An 18,957-nucleotide genomic window follows, 5' to 3' on the forward strand; every position below is an offset into this window, starting at 1 on the left:
AGACATACAATGATTAAGGGAGAGAACCACACCAGCGTTCACAGCCCAAATAATTACCTATGCAAAACATTAACTGCTAAAGAAAGGGCAGAACAGTAGACACAGGAACTTTCCAGGAGCTCAGAAAATATAATATGGAAGCCCAGTCTTGCAAACCCTCGCACTAATCCTGCTGATTTCAGTTTAACTACTTGCTTGAGTACGGACTATTACTATTATATAAGGATTGGGGTTCCCCACCTGAAAGGAAGAAGAGCCCTTGATTACACAGGGAGAGCAGAGCACTCTGTGCATAAAATGTTGTTTTTAGCGTAGATTATATTCTCTTGATCAGTCACTAAATCTGATGCTCAGAGTATCAGACTCGGTGTTATTTTTGTACTTTCCCCAATATTCTGCCTGGTGACCACCAAATAGTTTAATGTAAATATTGATTAAAAAACAAAAACTCCCTATAACGTTTCTTTTAATCTCTGCATGTTCCTTCCTGCCTTAATTAGTGTGACTCACTTGGTCAGAACTACTGCTCTGACACTGCAGAAGGGCAGAATAAGACCTGTAACCGCACTAATTGTCCAAGCTTCTACAGTCCTATGCCATGCATAAAGCAGCATGCTTAATTTTTCACATTTTCTTTCCATGTGTGCCAGTTTCCTTCCTCTCTGATCTTGCCACCTACATAGTCCAGTGACTAGACAGCAATTAAACCCAGTGTCTGTTTTATTCCAGAAGGGAAATTAAACAACATTGCTCCTCTAAGGAGACAGGCTTTGTGGAATCAAAATACTTCAGATAGCTAAACCAGAAACACAGTCAATTAACAACTATCCAGCAAGTTACATCTTCCCTTGAACTCTGTCTTACACCTAAATAGCTCAGACCACTAAGTTTGCTAATCACTTGAGACCAGCTCTAGCTCCCATCAAAGTCAATGGCAAAACTTCCATTAACTTCAGTGCAAGCTGGATCAAGACCTTGCTTTGAAATTCCTAGAAAGTCAAACCATCAAAGGCTGGCAGTCCTTCAAATTGAAGTCCTTCTTAGACTGGTGTGAACATGGACTAAACTCACCAGGCTTGAAATTCAATTGGTTTGCACTTTATGTAATCATTTGAAACCTATGCAAACTGAGTGCAAGTGAGTGATGAATTCTGATCTGGTAGCATTTTGCACCAAACTTTGCACAAGCGTAAATGGACAAGGTGCAAGGTACCAGAGAATCAGGCCCACCACACTGAACTGGCTGGCATAGTACCTTTTACAGATTTCACTTTCTCTATATTACCCTCCAGATTTGTGTGTCACAATTAAGACAGAACAGTTACTTACCTTACAGTATCTGTGGTTCTTTGAGATATCGTAGTTCGTGTGGAAGAAGATGAATAATCTGGTTTTGAATATTTTGAGAACCATTTGGCAATCAGACTGTAGAGCACAGTCCAATTTGGTATGATAAGCCATCTTTCAAACTGTATTTGTAAAACCAGAATGCAGATGCAAGCCACCAGAGGGCCCATCTATCACTTCTTATATTGAAAGGAAGGATGGTGTGTTGGTTAGAGGCCTATCCTTGGGAGACCTGGGTTCATTCCCAGTTCTGCCACACACTTCCTGTGTGATCTTGGACAAGTCATCTCTGTGGATCAGCTCTCTGTCTGTAAAATGAGGACAATAGCACTGCCCTACTTAATAAGGTGTTGTGAGGATACATACATTAAAGACTGTGAGGTGCTCAGAGACCACTGTAATGGGGGCCATATAAGTACCTATAATAAATAGATCTAGTTTAAATGAAAATCTGTTTCATTTATATAGATCCTACAAAAATAAGTTCATCCAGGATGAACACCAAAGCAACAGTGAAAATAGAAACCAGAGGCTGGCTTCTGTAGTTACGATATAAGCTGGTTGTTTATGGGGACCATATGGGACAAAAGCTGTCCCTCACAAATATGTAGCACGGGCCTCTTGCAAATAAACATTTGCTGGAAATACTCACAGATGTGTAGAACTATAACACAATTGCTGTGAGGTAACCTGGTTTTAGAACCAGGGGCAGCTCTAGAAATTTTGCCGCCCCAAGCACAGCGTCATGCAGCGGGGGGCGCTCTGCCGCTCGCCGGTCCCGCGGCTCCGGTGGACCCTCTGCAGGCATGCCGCTGAAGGCACCCTGCCTGCCGCCCTCCTGGCGACCGGCAGAGTGCCCCCCGCGGCATGCCGCCCCAAGCACGCGCTTGGCGTGCTGGGGCCTGGAGCTGCCCCTGTTTAGAACAAGCTCATTCAGAAGAATACATTTTACCCTGAGCACTAATATATTGTATCTATAGTGGAACACATCTCATGGGTAACACCAGTACAAATACGAGATTATCCAGTTCAGAGAAGGAACATATTGTAAAGGCAACTGTACAGTTAAATAATTTTGAAAATGTGAAAGGCATAACTGACACAAAATTGCAGGCCATCAGGCCAACTAATTTTTACAAACAGCAACATTTGCACATGACTAACAGAGGAAGAAAGGAACAACTTTATTTGGTGTCCATAAGCAAGGACTTTTTGGTCTAATGACAGATCAGAACAGCAGTCGTTCACCATAATCCCTTTCATTGCTGAACTAGTATAACTCTATTTTATTTGATGTGTCTCTTTTTCCTTGTAACCTTTAATATACAGTCATAACTAAAACCCCGCAGCTAGGAACATCTTTGATCATATCAGTGTTAATAAATCTATTATTGAAAACTGGTTTAATTCTTAAATGAAATGTGTGATGCTGGCAGACCAGGCGCCAGCTCATGCCAAGGTCCCCGGGTCTCAAGTGGACACTGATAAATACATAGCTGGAATCTGTCTGGCTCACTTTTGGGTTAATATTGATAAAATAATTGTGACACAAATATGGAGAGTAATACATAGAAGAAAGTGAAATTGTTAGAATTTCAAGAAACTGTTTAGATTATTCAATGCTTGGGGGTTGCTGCATGCATTAATCTTATTTGTAATATCTGTGTTCCAAATTGTAATGTAATACTTGAGCAGTTGTATTGTGAGCCTCTGTGACTGCATACAGGAGACGGACATTAATTATTGTGAAGAGATGCTCTTCTACAGAAATTGTTACATCCCTCCTGAAAGAGGAGACCTATTGATACCAGGTGGGCTAGGGTTGAATCTTACAACTGGAAACTCCCTACATCTGGAGTGAGAAAGAGTCAACAGCAGTCAACAGGACTAAAGATATTTCTTGTTGTTTTGCTCTCCTCATGAAGATCAGTCATACAAGCGGACTCCTCCCATCAGCTGAGTTTGCAGCTGAGAGCACATGGCAGGAGGGGGATAAAAACCCCAAACCAAAGGAATTAAAGATCTCTATGTTGCTTGGACTCTGCGGGGCAAGGTGTTTCTAGGTATAAGCAAGAGATCCCTAGATGCTTAGCCTGGGTTAGCCCTGAAGGACAAACAAGCTTGCTGATTATAGAAGCCTATATTACCTTTTGAAACCTAGGACTAACTCATTTGTGTGTCTATGGATATGTCTACACTGCAATTAAAAACCTACCACAATTAATTTATTAATTTACATCACAATTAAACAGCCCCTTAGCCTGAGTCAGCGCTGTTTAACTGTGGTGTTAATTAATTAATTAATTAATTGTGGTGGGAAAGTCCAGAGCCCGAGCTCCAGCCCAAGCCTCTGCACCACAATTAACAGCCCCGCGAGCCTGAGTCAGCTGGCATGAACCAGCCACGGGTGTCCAACTGCAATGTAAACAGAGCCTATATTTGCTTGCTTTATCCTTGTAAATAACTCTAGTTTCCTTTCCCTATTTAATAGGACTTCCTATAGTTTACAAATGTTGTCTTTGGTGTGAGATCTAAAGCACAATTGACCTGGGGTAAGTGACTGGTCCATTGGGATTAGGAGTAACCCCGTTATTGCTGTGATTCTCAGTGTAAGGGATGATCTATCACAGAGATTGACTCACCTCGGTGTCAAGATAGATGGAATACCCAAGGACTGTCTGTGACTCCATGTTAAGACTGTTAAAGTACCTGAGGAGTTTGCACTTGGTGCAGTTAGTTGGTAAAATTTATGTTTAAAACTCTCAACCAATTAGGGGTTTGTGCCCTGGTTTTTAGCAGTCTGCCCTGGAGTTGGTATTGGTGGTATTGCTGCACTCTGTTTATGCATTCTGTTTAACAGTCAGCCCTGTTTCCTTTCTCCCAGGTGGCTCTCTCATTTGTTCAATTGCTATGGGTGGTACAAAGCAGATTTAAACAGAGCTGAGGATATGGCCTTTATCTTCCTTCCTGTTCTCCCCTTGCTCACTAAGACTGAGACTGGATGACCAAACTCTTGCAACAGATTTCCCCTCTCCACAGGCCTCCATGTTCCCAATGAATGGCAGGGCAGCTACTGCTACTGTGTGCCAAAATAAGTATCTTCAGAGCAGGCAGCACTTAAAATAGACTCTCTACCTTAATCAACTCCAAGAAAGAAAGGCACAGTCATAAAAGCTTCCCTCCTCCAGTTCCTTAGCCTAAGTTCCCCAGCTGGGGGTGGGGTCGGGGGAGGAAACAACCTTTCCTATTTAACGGTTTCCATTCCCATCTAAGAGGGTTCACAATCCCCTAGGATTGAACAGTCCTCTAACTCCTACAGAATCATAAAGTAACTGTTAGCTCACCATCACTGAAGCCACAATGATGAGTCAAGTGTAACAGCACACCCCTCCTTTAAAGAGTTCTCAAGCACAGCTTTTAAGTAGTTTATAACGTTACCTCTGTATTAGAAATAGCAGTGAAAGTGTCAAAGTGACTCAAAGGCTAAGTAATCTGGAAATTGACATTAGAAAAAAATTCATTGCACAAAATGCTACTTTTATGGGAGGTTGATTAATCATTGGAACAATTTATTAAGGGAAGCAGTAAATTCATCATCACTCAGAGTCATTAAATTGAGATAGGATGCCTTTCTAAAAGAGATGGTCTAGTTCACCCACAAGTTACTGGGCTCAATAATGTTCACTTACGGAGGAGGAAGAACAATTTTCTCCACTGTAGGAATCACTAGGTGAAATTCTAAAGCCTGTGTTATGCAGGAGGTCAGACTAGTTGACCCTAATGGTCCCTTCTGGCCTTAATCTATTAACACAAAACCTAAACATATAATGTCCCATCTAACCAGGTCAGAGAAAAAATGTACTCAAAAGTTACCATACACAAAGTAATAGCTTAAAATGTATAAACATCTAAGGTACATATGCTCTCTATTTCTAGCATGTACACTCTACTCAAGGGATTTCATAGTGATCATTAAGCAGATTTCATTTTAATTTACTAAAGAAAGATTTGTAGTTTTTTGAATATCTTTTCTGTACACACAAACAACTACAGCCGGTAGGAATAAAGATGAAAGTCATCTGCATGCCAAGCAAGAGTTTAACCTCCTGGAGACAGCCCTGCATATAAGCAAAGTGGCTGACTGACTGACTGACACACCCACCCACTCCACCCCTTCAGGAAATATAACCTAATAATAATAATCATTTGCGTAGAGTATTCCATCATCAAAGCACTTTACAAACATGAATGATAGAATCTGTGTTGCAATCTCCTGTATCCAGTCATTTTTTTAAAGTCTTCAGAGAAAAAAGAAGGCACAATGCTAGCGATATTTTCTTCCTGAAATTAATATGTAAATCATTTGAAAGATACTTAAGAAACAGATTGTTTTGCAGCTTAAAAGACTCAATATTTTTTTGAACCAACTACAGTTGCATTCTGGAACCCTATTTCCATATATTACATGATGTTAACAGGAAGAAATCTGTACGTTTTGAAAGCATAGGAGGTGGAACTGAAGTTAAGATTCTTGTAACCACTCAAGGGTGTGAAATGGTGCAAAAAATCACCTAATAATTATATTTTTTTAGTGTTTCTCTAGTCCATTAGATACACTTGTATCCATTTTGATTCCTCTCCCTACATGAGACACTTTATGGATTACTGTTAAAAGAGCGTGCCTTTTTGGTAGCTTGCAAGTCTTCAGTTATCCTGCTTGCAGCTTCTCCATTTTAGCTCAGAGGGTTATATGACTTTTTAGCCAAAATCAGAGTTCTAGAATTAAAAGCAGCAGCCAGGGTGGATGCACAGTAATAAAATATTTTACTTTGATAGTCTGCATGTCTCATTCATTTAACCAAAGATTTGCAAGGCCCTTGATTTTGGGTTGCCTCTGTTTGAATGCTTTGAATGTCGCCAAATTTTCAAAGTGCACACCAGCAGAAGTACACCTGAAGTAACTGTGAACTGTATGCACCCAACAGCACTGAACATCAGACCTAATATGCCTCAAATTGGACACCCAAAATCAGCTATCACGTTTGAAAAACTGGCTGTTAAGTTATCCACTATCACTGCCCCCCCCCAATTTATAATACTGTAGAACACAACTCCTGCTCCCTCAGAAGAGTTTAACACTGTATATGTTTTACTGTTGCTGCTTTTCTCCCTAATTTGACTCCTGAAACAGGGCTGAGAAGCCTAAAAAGCTGCCCTTAAACCAGAGAGAGTGCCCCCGAATGCTACAGTTCCAGGTGTAAACGTGTCTCTCTCAGAATTGCCGTTCCAGATGTGTAGCAGTAACACTTGCCCTAGCTGAGGCTTCTCTTTATTACTGCCTCAGCCAGTCTGATTAAGAACCCCCAAAAAATTAAACTTAAATTTGAAGTCAGCAGCAAAAAAGCAGATCTCTGTTGTGTCTCCTTGTGTCTCGGTAAAAAAAAACCCACTTAACAGAATTTAATGTCATTGGGACTGAAGGGACATACATTTATTTGCTAAGCACTTTACAAACATATCTGGAAACTCTGTGTTCTAGAATTCCTGCCAGAATTCCTGGACATATCAGTGATAGATATTGATTTTTTCAGTTTAACCCATATTTAACGACAGCACTAAAACAACAGAGCCAATATTGTGACGCTTAATCAAATTGGTAGACGGTTATTCTTATGACTAGTCCATTGACTTCAGTGAAACCACTCATGTGAGTAACTGCCCACTAAACTGAACTAGGGTTACATAGCTGTATGAGCCTAAGACTGTGAGGAGCCATTGCTCATTGTATGTTTTACTATTAAGGCTTATATGCTACCTCTTAGGGCTATAGACTATGGATATGGCACCAGCCACTTGTTCTTTACTGTTGCTCTCGAGCCACTGAAAGATGTGACAAACAACAGATATTAACCAATACTCAGAGAAGTGAGAGTATCAAAATGTAAGTAGGTTTAAATATTTCAGGGATTTTACTATAATACTAGGTTCATCTTATTTTCAGCCATATACTGCATGATCTACACAGTTCCATTTACAATGATATATTTTAAAAAAACAAAAACAAAACAAAGCTCACCTTGCATACGGTCACGGGCCAGTGATGAACAAGGAACAGCTTCTTCCAAGTGTGAGGATGGTGCTCACTGGAGAAGAAGAAACGAAACATTTATTTTCCTCACGCATTTCAAAAAGCAAAACTCCTCCAACTAATGACATATTGCTAAGCAGTGTAACACACATTGATTTTAATCAATTATTATTTATTCTTTCTATTGCAGCTGTGCCTAAGGACCCCAAACAAGGAGTAGGGACTTGCTATATAAGGCAAAGAAATAGTGGGTTTTGACTGTTATTAATATTTTACTTATTACTAATTTCACTGATGGCAGCTCATCTCCCTACAGATTTTCTATTTAATATAGAGAGAATAGTAATAATTTTATTAGATTTAGAAGAGCACTTGGATACTTTTTCTAATTATAATAAAAAGCACATTTAGAGGGTGCCAAGAATCTCCTAAGAAGATTGCATCCGAAGAAGTGGGTATTCACCCACGAAAGCTCATGCTGCAAAACGTCTGTTAGTCTATAAGGTGCCACAGGATTCTTTGTTGCTTTTAAAGAATCTCCTAATTTTTCTTCATGTCTGTGTTATTTGAAAAGGGTGTGGACAGCATTCTTGAAACCGTAAGTGTTCTTCTAAAACAATCACTATGATCACACAGGAGTGGTGAAAATGACATGACTGTAAGGGCAATGCACTTACACAACAGATTCATATTGAGGAGTAAAGCCAGGTTAACAATTTGGGGTGGGATAGGAAAAGAGTGGAATAAGGAGGATGGATAGCTGCAGATGTGTTGAGAAACGGGGTGGAAATAAGGGGGGGGGAAGGGCTGTCATGTATAATAGTAGTTATTAAAGCATATGTTAAAACCTTACAAAACCTCAGTTTGGTCAAGCCAACAGAATGACCTGCAGAACTGACAGAGTAAATGGCTGTTAATCTCTTTTGAACTGCCAATTTGTCATATGCCCTTTGCTAGAACAAATGTGAAAGAGAAAAGGAAATAAAGCAATTATTTGAGAAGGTTAATTTTCCCCAAGCAGGGGGAAGCAGGAAAATATAGTTATGGTTTTAAGTTGTCATGAAGTTATCCTCAATTCTGAATCTGTCCATCTGTGGTTTTGCACTATTAAGAGATAAAATGTAGCCAACTAAACAGACAGTCAGATTTATGTGTGGTTTTTAATTCATTATACTCAAAGGCTGTGGAACAAATCAGGCATAGCCACAATAATAACCATCAACATTTTTCCTACTCAGATCACTAACTGGCCCTATATTACACAGTTATTGTTGGATCTTCTAATATTTTGCAACAGTGAAAGATGTCCTTGTGCTATGTGAGTTCTAAATAAAAAATAACCCCACACACAACAAAACTCTTTTTTTGGACTTGAAATTGTAGAAGTTCCACTACTATACCAATCATTCCAAAACTAAACATTACCCCTTATACATACACTCAAAAACTTTATTAACTTAGGGCCAGAACCACAAACGGATTTAGGTGCTTAAAGCCCAGGCACTACAACACACACACACACACACACACATCACCTGCTGTCTAACCCTGTGATAACTAAACTCACTTGGCACCTACATGGCTCCCATTGTGGAGAACTATCAACATACTTCTTAGAGAAAATGTCATGAATTTGAGTGTCTCTCCCAAAATATCAGAAACCATATAATGATAACACAATACCTTCCCTCTCTGAATGTGACCCATTCACATAACAGATAATTCTAGAATAACTGCAGAAAAACTGAGCCATTACTTGCCACTTTGAGCTATGCATCTCTTAGGCCTGGTCTGCACTAGGAATGGATATTGGTAAGCTAAGGCTTTGGCTACACTTACACTTCAAAGCGCTGCCGCGGCAGCGCTTTGAAGCGCTAAGTGTAGTCAAAGCACCAGCGCTGGGAGAAAGCTCTCCCAGCGTTGTCCGTACTCCACCTCCCTGTGGGGAATAACGGACAGCGCTGGGAGCCGCGCTCCCAGCGCTGGGGCTTTGACTACACTGGCGCTTTGCAGCGCCGCAATTTGCAGCGCTGGAGAGGGTGTGTTTTCACACCCTGCTGCAGCGCTGCAAATTTGTAAGTGTAGCCAAGCCCTAAGTAACTCAGGGGTGTGAAAAATTTGCAACTGAGAGATGTAGTTTTACTGACCAATTCCCTGGTGTAGCCAGCACAAGGTCCATGGAAGAATTCTTCCATGGACCTAGCTATTATCTCTCAGGAAGATGGATTACCTATGCTGATGGGAGAATCCCTCCCGTCAGTGTAGGTAGTGTCTTCACTGAAGTGATACAATGGTGTACCCTACATTGCTGTAGCATTTTAAGTGTAGATATACCCTTAGCTAGTGAGCCAAAAGCACCTAGGATCTTTACTAACTGAAATATGACATATCTTTTAAAGAAGAACATCTACCACCACCTCTAACTCAGCAAAAAATGGGTCTGTCTCAGGCCTAATAAACATTTTCATTACACACTTCACTTTGTCACAGTGGTCATGCTTAAAAACTTGTCAGTTTCATTAGCTATCTAAATTAACACAACATTGAGCAGGTTTTCTGTTTATTATTTATAGGCACTGCCTAAAACAAATACAAGATTAATATTAATTATGAAGCAAAAGTGTAATGTTTTTAACTGAAACAAGTTTCCTCCCTTCTTCTTTCTGCCATATTAACAATTTTTTCTTAGGCATAAAAAAGCAACTTCATTCATACAGTATCATTATGCTAACTATGCAGACGGAGACAAAAATATAGTGCATCAAAAATAGCACAAGATGAAACAAAAATTTCACATTGATAAAAACCCAACCATATTCCAGAAGTTTAAGTTCTGCTTTAAAAACAAATAAACGAATTTGGTAAGATATTAGAAACTTTTCCAACTGATAACTTACCTTTCCAGGAATTTATATGAAGTACACCCAGAATAGAAAGCCAGACAAAAACAACCCAGAATCAAATAATGTCCTGTAGCCGGCTTCATTTTATTTAATATATATCTATAAAGAAAAAAAGAAATCTGTAAAAATTACCAGTCAGATGTTTACTAGGTTTTAGGTGTTAGAAATAAACAACCTGCAGACACTACAGAAACAACAGAATGCTATGTGAAATTTCAAACAAACAACACAACTTATTTTAACACATGAATATGCATTATCTTTTGAAAGTTGTACATTATTTTTTTGTCTGAAGTGTTAAATTTCATATTTCTCTAGAATCAGGGCTGAAACCACTGTCTTTTGTCTTACTTGTACCGCACATTATACCATTGGAAAGCTGGCCCCTGACACATACTGAGAGCTGAACCATAATATTTATGTATAAATAAGCTTTATGTTGCATAAACTTACATTACTGTTGAGTTCATATGCACAAGATGATTAATTTAGGAAACCTCAAATTTAACACTAATATTCTGTTTGGCCCATCCAAGCTGAACCTTCATGAAAGCTCATCGGAACTAAAATATCGTTTCTTTTCTATGGTTGAAATTCCCACCAATGCAGAAGGGCAGCGGAAGGCCTATGTTCTACTTAATAATAGTTACACTTCAGCCCTCACAATAAGATTTAAGTGGCATTTAAGTGGTTTGTAATCTTTGTGCTGGCCCTTTGCACAGTGTGGAGTTTCACCTTGAGTGCTTATTAAGGGGACATCACCAAGTTAGAACTCACATCTATCTGAAAGTGAGATTGTAAAAAGTAACACCCAAGATAACCAGAACTTAAAGCCTTCCGCACACAGTTCAGGTAGGATCAAAGGCATAGGGAGGGCCTGATTTTTAACGCAGACTTTCTCTTTTGTACCCACAATGCATTGCCAGGAAAGTTGTGGGAACAATTAATTGCAAGTGGAAAACTGTGCCTGCCAAAATGGAGACCTAGTTTGAAAATCTGGTCCTGAAAGTTTGGAGCTAGAAAACAGAGAGATATTTCATGATTTCCTGGAAAAGAGTGTGACCCTATTGCTAATCATTTTTTTTTTTTAGATTTCAACTTTTCTACAAGTTTTCAATCAAAATTTTGAATTGAAAAAATAAGATAATTTTGATGTAGTTTACCCACCATTTTCCCATCAGCACTGTAACATGCTGCTGGGAGACTAAAATTTCATTTCCTAGTCTCAGTCATATGACTTGGACCAGTGACAGAAAGCTTAATATCATGTCACATGACAGAGGCCAACCTGCAACTCCAGTGGTTACAGCTTCTTCCCCTACAACTAAATTCCTGACCAGCAAAATCTGTTCCGTTTTGGGGAAACTGCTTGCATCAGCTGCAGATCAACCCAGTGAGAGCAAGAAACAGTGATTCAAGAGAAATGAGCCTCCCTGGAGATGAGCAGTGTCAGAATCATTACAAAAAGAAATTGGGGCAAAACATAATGACCTAATTACTTCCATGTACCTCCCTATTATCAAATTCCTATTACACAAATCGGTATAGTGCAAGGTGGTTTGAATAACGAAACTGCAGTTTTCTAGACAAAGTTGCAAGAAGCCATAAAGGTGACACCTCTTTCTCTCATTGGACGAAAAGAAGGGACACAACTCATATCCTGGGTGGAAATTTCAAGTCTTTGCCAAGAAGAGAACCAGGCAGCATTGCCCAGCAGAAAGTGTGGGGCAGGAAATGCCATTTTGTTCAACCTGCTTGTCTGCTTCTCAAAGCCAAAACACCTGGCTGAGAGAGACTTTAAGCTGGACTGTCATTGGCTAGCTAGAGTGCCCCCTTGCTTTGTATCTGCTCATGATGCACAAGATTTTAGCTTTCTATTAACTCTGACTTTTAAAGTCTAATCTAGGAAGATCACTGTGAAAACTGGAAAAAGAATTAGACCATAACTGTCATAATCCCGACAGTGAATCACCCGAATGAACTTTATCAGTCCAGAGAAATGCAGCTGAGAAGCTGAGCTAGAGAACCAAGCTTCACTGCAGTTCTAACTAAAAACCAGCAAAATCACTTTTATAAAAACAATGTATTGGTTACCCAACTATGACTTGGTTATGGCTAGACTAAGTGCTTCTCAGAAAGCATAAACCTGAGCTAAAACCCTCTGGATGACTAAAATGTATAATGTGCACTTGTATTTCACTAACACATTTAGTTTAGTTTAGTTATACTGAATCACTAACTCAATAGAAAGCATTGATGCTGGAGAAACTCATTACTCTAACTAAGCTTTGTACTATTTACAACAGGAAACTGTGCTTCCCTACAGCAAAAATTAGCTGTGAGAAACCCAGTGTTTCTGAGAGCTCAGTCTAAAAATCATACAGATTTTGTGATCAAGAGAATTGACAGCTTCTTAAAAGAGGAAAAAGCTTTGGATTGGCTTGCAAGCTGAAGGTTTTACTACTATTTCAACTGTTGTTTAAACTAAGGCAACAGCCTTCAGTGTTGGTGAAATTCCAGAGAAATTACAAAAGCTTCCAGATAATTACTTGCATATTATATTTGGGTTTAATATTTGATAATCTTGTGTGTTAGTGGTAAAGCTTGTCTATGAGTGTCACCTGGATAAAACAATTTGTTGGTAATTAAGAAGCTTCTCTAAATTTTTAAAATTCCACTTAGAATTGTTTAGTTGAAATGACATCAGTAGTCCAGTAACTCCACTGGCAGATAAATATAGATCCTTATCTCAAATCAAGCTTAAAGAACCATAATTCCACACTGATCTAAAAAAATCACCTGCCCAGACTAGTCTAAAACTAGGGAAGTTTGCCTTTGAAACAAGATTATGTTAAAACTGTGAATTAATTGATCTTTTATTATCTCTTGAAAAGCATAATGTTCCACATGGAGTTCAATTTTGATGTTGTAAACACTATCATTTAACCACGTTTAGTTTGCTTTCTGTGATTTCTTATTTGCTTTAAAAGAGAGGCTGGCTTATAAAACTCAAATTTCTAATAATTCTCCGGTTTGTACTTCAGTTAAGGAACACAGATCCAAAGAATGCTGAGAAACCTAGTAGAGTAACTGCTTAAATAATTTAATTAACTAATGTGTGTTTTATAACTTTTATCACAACATACTACACGTGCAAATAAATTCCTGCAATGTTGGCCAAAGGGGAAAACTATGGCAGTCACCCTTACATATGAACGTGCAAAAATGGACACTAAGCTTCAGGTGCCATCTCAAGCAAGACAGCACACACTTCCTCCAATGCAAAGCAGTAGGGGGCCTCATCCAAAAACCCGATCAACATACATTAAATACTGATATAACAATGTTCTTTAGCTTCAGCAACATTAAATCTCCATAACAGTGCAGCAAAAAAAAACCCTTTCCAAGTCTGAATAGTACTTAAATAACTAGAAAAAAAATTATATAACTCCTTGGGCAGAATAGATCATTACAATGGGCTAGACTGCTTACAGGGGCCTAAATAGAACCTGCTCATTAGCAGACAACTGTACCACAGTAAAACAAACAAAAGGCAGACAGACTATCACCCCATACAGACAGCGTGAAAGGGAGGAAGAGTGGTTTTATAGTTAGGACACAAGCCGCTCAATGAGGCAATCTACATTCTGTTCCCATCTGGACCATTCATTTCCAGTGGGATCTTGGGCTGATCTGTGCCTCCATTTCCTCACCTACGGATAATAATACTCCACACTTCCAGGAGTGTTGCAAGCTTTAATTCACTGGTATCTGTGAGGTGTTTATACCATGGCAACGATGTATAAATATCTTATTAAATAACACTGAAATTGTAAAGTACATAGCACCATGGAGACACAACAGGTATGACTGTGAACGTAATGTGACAGAAGGGAGATAGAAATTGAAAGATATTTTATACTCCCTTGTCTAATTTACCAAGGAGTTATTGAAAGATACTCCTTCAAACTACCAGAAATACCGCTTTTCATCAAAAAGAGAGGAAGAAAAGAATTATGCAACACATCTGGTAGACAGCATATTATACTGGGGCTCTCTAACCTTGCCTTGCCCTCCGATTTGTTTTCAGGAGGAGTATAAGGTGTAGGTCAGGGATTGGCAACCTTTGGCATGTGGCCTGCCAGGTAAGCAACCTGGCGGCCTGCCAGGTAAGCACCCTGGAAGGCCGGGCCGGTTTGTCAACCTGCCGCATCCGCAGGTTCGGCCGATCGCGGCTCCCACTGACAGCAGTTCGCCGCTCCAGGCCAATGGGGGCGGCGGGAAGCAGCAGCCAGCACAACCCTTGGCCCGCGCCACTTCCTGCAGCCCCCATTGGCCTGGGACGGCAAACCTGCGGCCGAATCTGTGGATGCAGCAGGTAAACAAACTGGCCCGGCCTGCCAGGGTGCTTACCCTGGCGGGCCGTGGGCCAAAGGTCGCCAATTCAAGAACTTTATGGAGTCCTAGTTACCTGCCACCCCAGTCCTGCAAAACTACACATGGTAAACCTAAATTTATGCATGCAAATTATCCTACTGAAGCCAATGGGACAACTCACATGTGTAAAGTTAAGCCCATATATAACTGTTTGCAGGATCCAGGTCATAGAGATTCCTTTCTCTGCAGTGATTGCAATAATCACAGTACAATTGCATATGAGTTCCTGTTTCAAACATGAGGAAACTTGGGGCGAGATACTCTCAATGTAAGGGTCCTTAGTAGGTGTCAAGTGATTAAAAAATTTAACCGTGATTAATCCTGTGATTAAAAAAATTAATCAAACAATTAATCGCACTGTTAAACAATAATAGAATACCATTTATTTAAAGATTTTTGGATGTTTTCTACATTTTCAAATATATTGATTTCAATTACAATACAGAGTACCATTTATTTTTTATTACAAGTATTTGCACTGTAAAAAAACAAAAGAAACTGTATTTTTCATTTCACCTAATACAAGAACTATAGTGCAATCTCTATCGTGAAAGTTGAACTTACAAATGTAGAATTATTTTTAAAAATGCATTAAAAATAAAAATAAAACTTCAGAGCCTACAAGTCCACTCAGTCCTACTTCTTGTTCAGCCAATCACTCAGGCAAACAAGTTTGTTTACATTTTCAGGAGATAATGCTGCCAGCTTCTAGTTTACGTCACCTGAAAGTGAGAACAGACATTCTAGTGGCACTGTTGGAGCCAGCATCGCAAGGTATTTACATGCCAGATGTACTAAAGATTCATATGTCCCTTCATGCTTCAACTACCATTCAAGAGACCTGCATCCATGCTGATGACAGGTTCTGCTAGATAACAATCCAAAGCAGTGTGGACTGACGCATGTTCATTTTCTGAGTCAGATGCCACCAGCAGAAGGTTGATTTTCTTTTTTGGTGGCTCGGATTCTGTAGTTTCTGCATCGGTGCATTGCTCTTTTAAGACATCTGAAAGCATTGCTCCACACCTCGTTCCTCTAAAATTTTGGAAGGTACTTCAGATTCTTAAACCTTGGGTCAAGTTCTGTAGCTATCTTTAGAAATCTCACATTGGTACCTTCTTTGCATTTTGTGAAATCTGCAGTGAAAGTGTTCTTAAAATGAACAATGTTGTGGGTTATCATGCAAGACTGCTATAATATGAAATATATGGCAGAATGCAGGTAAAACAGAGATGGAGGCATACAATTTTCCCCCAAGAAGTTCAGTCACAAATTTAATTAATGCATAATTTTTTAAACTAGCGTCATCAGCATGGAAGCATGTCCTCTGGAATGGTGGCCGAAGCATAGAAGGGGCATACGAATGTTTAACATATCTGGCACATAAACACCTTGCAATGCCAGCTACAAATGTGCCATGCAAATGCCTGTTCTCACTTTCTGGTGACATTGTAAATAAGAAGAGGGCAGCATTATCTCCTGTAAATGTAAATAAACTTGTTTGTCTTAGCGATTGGCTGAACAAGAAGTAGGACTGAGTGGACTTGTAGGCTCTGAAGTTTTACATTGTTTTGTTTTTGAGTGCAGTTATATAACAAAAAAATCTACATGTCTAAATTGCACTTTCATGACAAAGAGATTGCACTACAGTACTTGTATGAGGTGAATTGAAAAATACTATTTCTTTTATCATCTTTACAGTGCAAATATTCATAATAAAAATAATATAAACCTTGATTTCAATTATAACACAGAATACAATATATATGAAAATGTAGAAAAATATCCAAAATATTTAATACGTTTCAATTGGTATTCTATTGTTTAAGAATGCAATTAATTGTGATTAATTTTTTATCACGACTAATATTTTGAGTTAATCACGTGAGTTAACTGCAATTAATCGACACCCCTAGTCCTCAGCTCTGGAATTGACTCCCCCACTTCACACACACACCACATCTGGATCTGTTGACCTACAAGGACACTTAATTAATTTGCAACAGTATCAAGAGAGTACTCTTCTGCTCTGTGCTAGTTGCTATGATAACACTCAAGGAGAACACAATCCCTCTCCCCACCCTCCCTTTGCAGGTTTTATTAACTAACTAAATAACTTTATAACCAGAGATCACATCTTTTCTTCAAGGGTTCCTCTGAGGGGAAAGACTGAATGGGGGACTGTGTGTGTGGATTAAGAATTAGGAGATATTTTTTGGTCGTTGGCCCCTTAGCCATATTTGTGTGTGTGTGTTAAATTTGGTGGGGCACATTGAAATCTGAATAAAAACTGCATAATCCCACGAGAAAGGAAAGGGACGGGACATTTTGCATCGTGCTGGGCAACAACTTGCCACCAGTTCAGAGAGGGACAACACTGGCAAATTGACACCTGAGATTAGATCCCAGACAACAAACTAGGCAGCTGCTCAATACACTGCAGCCAGCAGTAACAGACACCCGGGAGAGCAGTTGTGTGGCTAATCACACCAACAAAGCTTTGAAGTTGGGAGCGACGGGGTGACGCTGCGGGCCGGTGTTTCTCTATCTGAGCAGCTCCCAGGAAAAGCAGGCGCCGGGGATCCAGCCTCAGCGCCCTCCCCCGCCGAGGAGAGGCGCGAACCCAGCCGCGCGTCCCCCCCCCTTACCTGGCCTTTGCTAACGCAGAGCCGGAGACACCGTCTCGTCCAGGCAGCAGCCGCCTCGCTGCAGCGCAGGAGGCCACTTCCGTCAACAACCCCGAGCAGCCGGCATTAAACCCCGCCCCCCCGACAGGGCTGTATCCCGGCCCCCGCTCTGGCTTTTGCCCCTCTCAGCCAGGGCGGGTGAGCCGCAGACACGCGAGGCACCATTCAGTGCAGTGGGGTCCCAGTGGCGGGGCTACCTCTGGGAGTGTTAAGCGATGTGTTAGAAAGAGGCTGGGGTCTTCCAAGAGAGTTAGGCACCCAGCGGCTCCCACTGAAATTCAGTGGGGTTTGGGTGTCCAACTTCATCCTTGGCAAATCTCAGCCTGAACCTTGCTGTATCTCACAGAAGTAGGTACAGTCTGCCCCGGCTAGGGCTTCACAATGTATTTGTATTACCCTAATGCACCATTCCCTAACTTCACACACCCCACCTTTCCAGTAGCACCCGCCAGCTGAAGCTCACTTGTGTTGAGGGAGACACCTTCTTTACACACTAAGCAGGGCCGGCTCCAGAGCCCAGTGGGGCAAGCACCCGCCTGGGGCGGCCCTTTCCCGGGGGGGCGGCAGGCTGGGCCGGCGGACCTGCCGCAGTCATGCCTGCGGCAGCTCAACCGGAGCCGCCGGACCAGCGAACCGCCCGCAGCTGCGGGAGGTCCAGCCGAGCCGCGCGACTAGCGGACCCTCCGCAGTCATGCCCACGGGAGGTCCGCTGCTCCCGCGGCTCGGGGGCGCCTCCCGGGCATGACTGCTTGGGGCGGCCGAATTTGTAGAGCCGCCCCTGACACTAAGCTGGCGTTCTTTTCAAAAGCTCTCCTGAGAAGGATTTTGCAGTGTGGTTTAGATGAGACATTTGAAGACTGCATTCATATATCTGTATTAACTCGCTCATTCAAGATGACAAGGCTTGACAGCCCTGTGTGTATATATGTACATATCTGCTTGTGCCCATGCACCAAACAACAGAGGGATCCCATGTGTCTATGTTATAAAGCATGAAAATAAAGTGTAAAGAGGTGCAGAGGGTTGAGCACTGAAACATATAACAAAATCCACTCCTCTTAAAACTACCTTCACAAAAGTTACTGATGACTTCTTACTATCCAAATCTTAAGGCTCTTTTCTCCAGATTCAGGCCATGATGCAAAATGACCTATTTGCTCATGTCTCCCCCTGGAGCCCCAAGGCTATCTCCATTATTCACCTCCCAACTTTTGGGAGTTCCACCATTTAGGTCAGTTGCCCTTATTGTAGCTGTGATCTTGAGGGCAGTGATTCTTAACCAGAGGTCTGGGGCCCCTGGGAGGCCGCGAGTAGGTTTCAGGGGGTCCATCAAAATAAACTAGAGAGCAGGGCTGGCATTACACTCACTGGGGCCTGGGACTGAAGCAATAGCCTGGGCAACTTAGCTTCACGGGGTCCCCTGTGACATGGAGCCCCAGGGCTTGCTACCCCTAATGCCAGCTGTCATAAATATAAAGAAAAGGATAGCATAAAA

At 40.9% G+C, this 18,957-nt stretch overlaps 1 protein-coding gene across 1 annotated transcript in view; it reads right to left on the reverse strand.

Moving 5' to 3' along the window:
- RNASET2 (ribonuclease T2) overlaps window positions 1–17,627 on the reverse strand; it is a 40,013-nt gene extending 22,386 nt beyond the window's left edge. The window contains 4 exon segments of the mRNA XM_045011391.1: window positions 7,424–7,490; window positions 10,333–10,437; window positions 17,424–17,542; window positions 17,544–17,627. Coding sequence (XP_044867326.1) covers window positions 7,424–7,490; window positions 10,333–10,437; window positions 17,424–17,542; window positions 17,544–17,627 — 375 coding nt within the window.
- Window positions 17,628–18,957: the final 1,330 nt, after the last annotated feature.

The sequence above is a fragment of the Mauremys mutica genome, chromosome 3, assembly GCF_020497125.1.
Source record: "Mauremys mutica isolate MM-2020 ecotype Southern chromosome 3, ASM2049712v1, whole genome shotgun sequence".
Lineage (NCBI taxonomy): Eukaryota > Metazoa > Chordata > Testudines > Geoemydidae > Mauremys > Mauremys mutica.